We start from the raw sequence: 8,678 nt of genomic DNA, 5'->3' as shown, positions 1-8,678 counted from the left end.
TTTTAATTTTTATTATTAATTTTTAAAATATTATTGATTTAATACAATACCTTTTTATAAAATGTTATTCTTTAGTAATTACTTTATAAAAAAAATAATTAAGAGAAGAAATTGCTTTTTAATTTGTTTAGTACAAATCTATTCAAAGGAGCTTATGACCACCCCTATTGGACTATTTTTTTAAAAAAGGGAAATAAGTCATAGAAGTGGTTTGAACATTTGCTAATCTTTGATAAGTTTAATTGTATGAGAAAGACTCGGCTTTCACAGTGGTTTAAAAACAAAGGGAAAAAGAAGATACAAGAGCGTGGGGTGGTGTCTATAGAATAAAGATAATCCAACCGCAGCTAAGGTATTTTTTACAAAACAACCATCAAGTCAAAAATGAAAGAAAATTTACTTTTTTTTTAAACTATAAAAAAATTTATAATGGTCGGCTCTGGTCCCCTAAATGGCGTGCCCCCCCCCCCCCGCATTGCGGTGTCTGGCGGCACTGTAGTTCCGCCCCTGTATCATAGCTATGTCTCCATAATACTCTCACTACTACCCTTAACAAGATCGTCCGACTAGGCTTGGTACTTGTATCGTCGGCTAGGCTTGGTAGTTGTGAATGTGGTATCATAGTGATGACTCTACCTTATGTTCATCTTGAGCAGCAAATGTTACTTGCTAGACCTAACCTTTACACTAGCCATCGGTACAGACAGGATCTGCTGCACTGGACAATCAGATTCGATGTTAACAAGAGGGTCTTCTTAATTAAATCTTGTATTATCCAATTAATGAGGTTCGGCTACTCTTCTGATGATTTATTTTTTTCCTTCTTTACAAATTATAAATTATGAAGTAATTTCAATGAATAGAGACCAGATGACCCCTTGACCTCTGTGTCTGCTCGATAAATGGAGGTTAGATGACCCCTTAACCTCTGGTGTCTGGATTATGAATGGAGGTCAGGTGACCCCTTGACCTCTAGTGTCTTGACAATGAATAGAGGTCAGGTGACCCCTTGACCTCTAGTGTCTGAACAATGAATGGTGGTCAGATGACCCCTTGACCTCTAAAATGTCTGGACAATGAGTGGAGTTCAGATGACCCCTTGACCTCTAAAATGTCTGGACATTGAATGGAAGGCAGATGACCCCTTGACATCGGGTGCTTGCTCCTTTCAGCCTAATTAAACCAGTAAAACAAGTGTCATTAAATAATTTGATTTCAAAGACTGCTTCATCGATTCTATATCATTGGTATCTTCTGTTGTTGGTCTGTTTTGTTACAAATTAATTTATTCCTTTTTTTTAATATCATTGCAGCCGGATGCCAACGGCTAAATGCCGGCAACGATATCTTCCAAGCTGAAGGGGATGATATTTGCCGACCGGCCCTCAATCAGAACCGGCCGGACGACCACCAAGGATGAATCTCAAGTGGAACTTATTGACGACGGAGCAGGGATACACATCGACGGAGCAGGGATCCACATCGACGGAGCAGGGGTCCACAGCGATGGAGCAGGGGTCCACAGCGAGGGAGCAGGACTTCAAACAGACGGCGAGCATGTCGTGGTTGAGAACGCCGGTCCCAGCAAGGACGCCGTCAAGGCCAAGGGGCGTCGGCGTCGTCCCGCCCCCAAGGGACACGCCCAGCAGAAGCCCCGCCTCCACTGGCAGAAAAACCTGGTGGATTACGTCCAGGAGGAGGCCCGGGAGGACAACGACACGCCCACCCATGTCCGCGTGTGGGACGACCTGATGGGCGGGGCCGAGGCGTCTAGCACCGCCTCCCCGGTGCGACACTACGTCAACTCCAGCAACGTCACGCCCACACGCCGGCACAAGATCCTGGGCGACACCAGCGACGACGAACGAATTTTGCTCAATGTGGGCGGGGTCCGGCACGAGACCCACGTGACCACCCTCAAAAACGTCCCCAATTCCCGCCTTTCCCGTCTGGCGGCGCTGCACACGTCCAGCGGGAAGGGCAAGCAGGAATATTTTTTTGACCGGCATCCGGCTGTTTTTAATTCCATCATAGATTTCTACAGGACAGGTGAGTTCTCCTTCTTTCACAGTCGAAGAATTTGGTTCCCTTTGTCCAGAGTTTCTTCCAGACATCTCTTCGGGGGGGGGGGGGGGGCGAAATTAGTCTACCACACCCCCCCCCCCGAAATTTTCAAGTGCCCCCCCCCCCTCCTTCGGAGAAAAAAGTCTGGAAGATACACTGCCTTTGACCCACCAAAATATCATTCCCGTTTGTTTCACAACTCCAAAATCTTTCCCGTTTGTATCGTAACCTTAAAATCTGATTCTCTTTGCATCACAACCTTAAAATCTGATTCTGTTTGTATCGTAACCTTAAAATCTGATTTTGTTTGTATCGTAACCTTAAAATCTGATTTTGTTTGTATCGTAACCTTAAAATCTGATTTTGTTTGTATCGTAACCTTAAAATCTGATTCTGTTTGTATCGTAATCTTAAAATCTGATTCTCTTTGCATCGCAACCTTAAAATCTGATTCTGTTTGTATCGTAACCTTAAAATCTGATGCTGTTTGTTAAGTAACCTTAAAATATGATTGTTTGTATCATAACCTTAAAAAATCTGATTCCGTTGGTATCGTATAAATCTTCCAATAGGATTCTGTTTGTATCTTAACCTTACAATCTGATCACAATCTTACAATCTTGATCCAGTGTAGAATTACGCCACCTTTTAATGTATAACCTACATTTTTTATGTACAGTTTATTTATTTTTATTTTATTTTAAAGTGTTTTTTTAAGTTAAACTCAACATATGGACGCCCACATTGACTCGACCCCCCCCCCACACACACACACACACAGACTCACACAGGGGTCCCTTAGTTTATTTTTTTTTAATCCAGGACAATATTTTTTTGTGTGCCCCAGTGATTCTAATGTCATTGTAGTCCACCCAGCCATCCTTCCAATACACCACCGATCGAGTACACCATTAGCCACTACCACATTTAACCACAGACTTGCCACATGTGAACCACAATGTTTTCGCCATTTAAAAAAACAAAACGTTTCTATCATAGATGAAAATCAGAAAGCAACTTTTTGAAAAATCATCACAACACACACCGATCTGCAGATTGTCGAGTTTTTTATCAGCCCCAGCGTTTTTTTATAACTTTTGACGACGTAGCCAGCCAGGAAAAGTGGGTTTTATATTTTTTTAATTCGCTCCTGTCAGTTTGTATCAACCTGCAGAAAATCATCGTAACTAGTGGGGAGCCAAACAAAATAAAAGTTGGGTGGATTCAATACAATTCTAGCGCTTGGGGCTGGGTGAGCTCTTGCATTTTTATTGATGTGTGTGTCTGTAGCTGTGTGTGTATGTTTGTGTGGGTGTGTGTGTAGCAGTGCGCATGTGTGTATGTGTGTATGCTGGGGTTTTGATGTCCGGTATGTATAACTATTTTTATAAGCTTTTGTTTAGTTCACAATGTCTGTCTGTGGGTTTGTGGCAAGTCTAGTAACAGTTTCTAATGCAGCGAACTGGAATCCTGGATCGTGCAGAAACTTCTAGACCTTATGAAAAGTCCTGGATCTTAACGAAAGTTCTGGGTCTTAATGGAAGTCCTGGCTCCTGTGGAATGTCCTGGGTCCTAGGACTTCTAGGACTACTAGGACTTCTAGTCCAAAGGGAACTGACTAAATCCTGACATAAAAGAACAGTACTAAACAAATCAAAATCGACAAGACGTTTATAAAGTTATTTCCTAACGTGATTGGAAATCTGGGACCTAACGACCAAACAACTTAACGTCATCTCAGTTTACGGCTAAAAGTCTAGTCAGCGTGGGGCTGAAATAAAAATAAAACATTAACTACAAAGAAACAACTAAATTAACAACGAAGGTTAACCGCTGAGTCATTACAAGGCGAAAAAAAACAAATACAAAAAAATAAAATAAAATAAAACAACTAAGGTTGAGAGATAAAGAAAAACAAGAACCCAAGTACAACGAAACAAAACGATAAAAGACGAGATCAGAGACACATCAAGACCGCCCAATTTTTCTTTCATCCATCTTGTGGCAGACGACATCTGCACGTCACTTCCGCATTCGTAATTTAATTAACTTCCGTCTAACTTAATTACTCTCGAATAATCATTGTGCTCCGAGCTACAGTTTTTTAACTTGAAATGCATTATAACTTCTGTATATGAACACTACAGTATCATGTAGCACGTGTTAAGGAGAGAATAAATGTAAAAGTTGATTTCATAAATCCCATTAGGCTTTCGATGACATTTGTTTAATTATGTAATAGATTTAGCTATCAATAATTTTAATTCAACTTTGCAATATTATTAATGTACCTCAAACCGCTTTAATATTTTAATAAAATGTAGCAGTAAAAATTATTAGTCACTGTAACCCAACATTTTACGCCATAACGAACTATATGTTTTGTATATATATATATATATATATATATATATATATATATATATATATATATATATACGCGACATCAGCGTGATAGTATATGTAGTGCTGTAGGTCCATAGCTCAGTGAAAAATTAAAAGTTGTGTTTTTTTCCGTATTAAAAAAGTCCATTTCTTCACGTTGATAAAGCTGTCGATCAGCGAAATGTTCTTTTTTTTATTTGCTTGGTCTACCATGAACACACTGGTTTTTAAATAAGACAATTCATTAAAGTTAATTAGTTGAACTTAGAATATGTTTAGGAAGGGGCTCACTGGATGAGGTGGGTGGTAGGGGCGTAGATGTGGGGGGGGGGGGGGGGATAAACCAGGGTGAGGCAGGGGTAGCTACAAGCATTGACGGAATGACCACTTGTAACATGGAGTGATACTTTACTCGAGGTTTTCGGGCAGAATTTACCTCGAACACCGAACTATTTACAGAACGTACTTCGTAGACAGAACTACATACATACAAAACTTACCTCGATCACCGAGCTATATACAAAAAGGTACCATAAACACCAAACCACGTACTCAAACATCGAACTTTAATAAAAAATACCCCGTACGCCGAATAAAATTTATTTTCTATTATTAAGACCATTGGTCGATAATCTTCAAATACAGAACCCTATTGGCATAGTCAGATGTCACTGATCTTCCCAACACGATGGCTAAGACTCTATGGCCGTCGAACAAAGTATTACGTCAATATGTAAACATTTACCAGTAACCAGCGTTAAGTAAACCATTCTAAAGTCACCGTGTAATCGCATGTAATCGAACAACGATGTAATCGTGTAATCAGACATACACAGCAGTATCCATGCATGTATCGATAGACTGTTGCCATGGTGATTTTGTCTATTTGTTTATCTATTTTTTTCTCTGTTACTTTGTAAATGTGTTTGGATGGAAACTAGAAGATGCGTTATCGATCATAACATTCGATTTCCCACATGTAGATAAATATATAGATCGCTGATTTGTCTCATTATAGAGGTAAACTGAAATATGAATATAAGTAAAAATTGATGTACAAGTAATCAAGTACGTTCAAATATATATATATATATATATATATATATATATATATATATATATATTTGTGTATATTATATATATATATATGTATATATATATATATATGTATATGTATATATATCTATATATATATATATATATCTATATATATATATATATATATATATATATACATATATATATATATACATATATATATATATATATATATATATATATATATATATATATATATATATATATATATATATATATACATATACATAAAGTGTATGTGTGTAATGTATACTTTTTTCAACAATGAGATGCAGAAAGGAATCAATATGTAATCACTGAGTGAGGCTATATTTCCAGAAAAAAATATCGTTCATTGCTTCACAGGGAATAGATTAGTCCCTGATCACGTGATAGGTTTCATCTCCCACCAGAGGCCAGAACAGGTCGCGGGTGCCGGCCAGTACACGGATGGCACTGACGCACTTAGGTGACCGCGAGACTTTTGTGACGCGCCTTGCGGAAGGAATTTCAGTTGTTTTTTGTATCATTATTTTAACTTTCTGATACTGTAACAGTTAGACTCTATATGTTCATGTTTGTATTTTTGCAATATAGCCTACACAGCACTTAACGCCAGTTATTCCCACACACTCAAGCTATACTGCTAATGTTGTAGTTAACTATTCACTACGCGAGCTTCTGTGTGGCTGCCTGTGATGAATCTCGTGAACCACACATTAAAATGATTGGAGAAGTATTTCCCCCATGACTTAACACAAGTTAAGATAGATGGTCATTTCTAGTTATGTCATGGACGCGCGATTGTAACACAACTAGGTAAAACCAAGGTCATCAATGTCCAACCACATATCAACCATATTGACATGACAACCCGCTCCAACCCTCTCACAGCAACCAGATCCCTTGGCGCTTGTCCAAACCTGTAACATCAAAACACTACCCACTCTCAACCCCACTGCCGATTAAGTTTAATTATTGTATCACTGAAATATTCACACGCGTCCCCCTCCCTCCCCCCCTCTCAATACCATCTCAAATTACCCAAGCCTGCATGTTGCCAGTCTTCCCTGAGTCACTCTTCACACTACCAAGTTTCCAGACAGTGCGCAGAGAAGCAGTTTCACCGGTGCCATTAAAAATGCCATTAATTATAGACCGGCTGATTGAGCAAGAGGACTAGGTATAAAGTACGCTGTTGTTCAATCAGATGCAGAAAATCTTTACTTTGAGGGGTCCACAACGGAGACCAGGCTAAAAATCACGTTGCCCCCCCCCCCCTCCCCATTAGACCAGACTAAAACTGGCGTTGCCCCCCCCCCCCATGAGACCAGGCTAAAAATCACGTTGCCTCCCCCCCCCTCCCCATTAGTCCTGGCTAAAACTGACCTGGCCCCCACCCCTCACATAAGACCAGACTAAAACTTACGCTGCCCCCCCCCATGAGACCCGGCTAAAACTGACCTGGCCCCCACCCCCCCCCCCATCAGACCAGACTAAAACTGACGTAGCCCCCCCCCCCCCATGAGATCAGGCTAAAACTTACGCTGCCCCCCCCCCCCCCCTTGAGACCCGGCTAAAACTGACCAGAGAAAGACGTGTTTGGTGCTACCGATCAATACTGTGGAAGGTGAGCTGGAATACCTGGCCTGTAAACTAATAACTAGGTCGATAACTCCACCCGCGCCCCCACCTACATGTATAGTAGGCTCAGTGGTGACGTGTGGACGTAGGTATGAGAAACCAAAAACACAAACCTGACGTCCAAATTAGGATGACATTGCTTATCTCAAACTAAATAAAATTACCTTTTTCTTTACTGAATAAAGTATCTTAAGCAGTTCTAAACAATATTTTTTTTAGAATTTAAAACACCCCCATGGTACCTTATCATTCATTATGTTTAAACAATACTTTTTTATATATGTAAAAAGAAAAAATATATATAAATTTAAATTTTCTATTTCTTATTATCTATCAACATTCTCTGTTAGGTGAGTGTTGCAAAAAAAAAAACAAAAAAAAATCATTAAGCTTGTTTAGTTCACAGTAGACTGTGAATGTGCCTGCTTTAATTTCCTCACCCACTTAGCATGCGTCCATCGCCTCTATAGCACTACTGAGGCATTACACTTATGTCTACTCCCTCTCTTTATAACACTACTAAGTCACCATACCTAGGTCCACCCCTCTTTATATCACTACAAAGTCACTACACCTACGCCGTCATACGCCCCCCCCCCTCTCTTTATAACACTACAAAGTTACTACGCCTACTCCTTCCCCCCCCCTCTTTATGCCCCTCTTATTTTTCTGTTGCCATGGTTACAGCTTAACCCATCCAATTTGTCATTCAAGCATTCTATCATCAAAAACAAAAGAACCCATGTTCAATTAATAACGACAAGAAACCCCTATTCTAAAGAAGCACACGAGCGACATTGTGAAATGTTATTTAATGCTTAATCAGACTGTGCCCTTTATGAAAGTTTTACCAGAACGTGCTGAAATAAGAGCTCAGCTAACCACAGAGATAATATCATAACCAAGGGAAGTGTAGCTATTTGAATGAAAGACTTTTCATAATGCACAAAAAAAAACGAACAGAATATACTAAATTCACACAATCCATACATTCCGCACGTTAACTCAATAATCAAAAAAATAATCTTATCAATGCTCGAAAATTACATCATTATTATTTTCAACGCGCATGTCTTCTGCGCATCTTCCGTTTAGCACGAAGTAGCCATTTATTTTTTCATATTCTATCTACACTTTTTTCCCTCCCAAATATTTGCAGCCAATATTCCCGTGCTTCTGGCTGCGATGGGGTAGTTATGTTAATCAATAAGCACAAGCCGCTGGTTTCATTAGGTGCTTGTAGCGTACATGGGAGCAAATCTCCAGCTGTCGACAGCAGAGTGTGGGCACGTACAGAGCAATTACAGCATACGGGTCTTCTCCTGGGCATATTGGTCGTCTCATGGGGCATATTGGTCTTCTCATGGGGCATACGGGTCTTCTCGTGGGCATATTGGTCGTCTCATAGGGCATATTGGTCGTCTCATGAGGCATTGTCGTGCGGCATATTGGTTGTCTCATGTCGCATAATGGGCGTCTCATACGGCATTGTCGTGGTGCATATTGGT

At 39.9% G+C, this 8,678-nt stretch overlaps 1 protein-coding gene across 1 annotated transcript in view; it reads left to right on the top strand.

Moving 5' to 3' along the window:
• The first annotated feature begins 1,558 nt into the window (after window positions 1–1,558).
• Window positions 1,559–8,678, top strand: part of LOC131946184 (potassium voltage-gated channel protein Shaw) — a 28,388-nt gene continuing 21,268 nt past the window's right edge. Inside the window, exon 1 of the mRNA XM_059306837.1 lies at window positions 1,559–2,049. Coding sequence (XP_059162820.1) covers window positions 1,752–2,049 — 298 coding nt within the window. The 5' untranslated portion in view covers window positions 1,559–1,751. The remainder of the gene's footprint in view (window positions 2,050–8,678) is intronic.

The sequence above is a fragment of the Physella acuta genome, unplaced genomic scaffold, assembly GCF_028476545.2.
Source record: "Physella acuta isolate Inbredline_101_S28 unplaced genomic scaffold, ASM2847654v3 ptg000548l, whole genome shotgun sequence".
Taxonomy (NCBI): domain Eukaryota; kingdom Metazoa; phylum Mollusca; class Gastropoda; family Physidae; genus Physella; species Physella acuta.
Note: the sequence above shows the minus strand (reverse complement) of the source record. Positions and strands in the feature narration are given on the sequence as shown.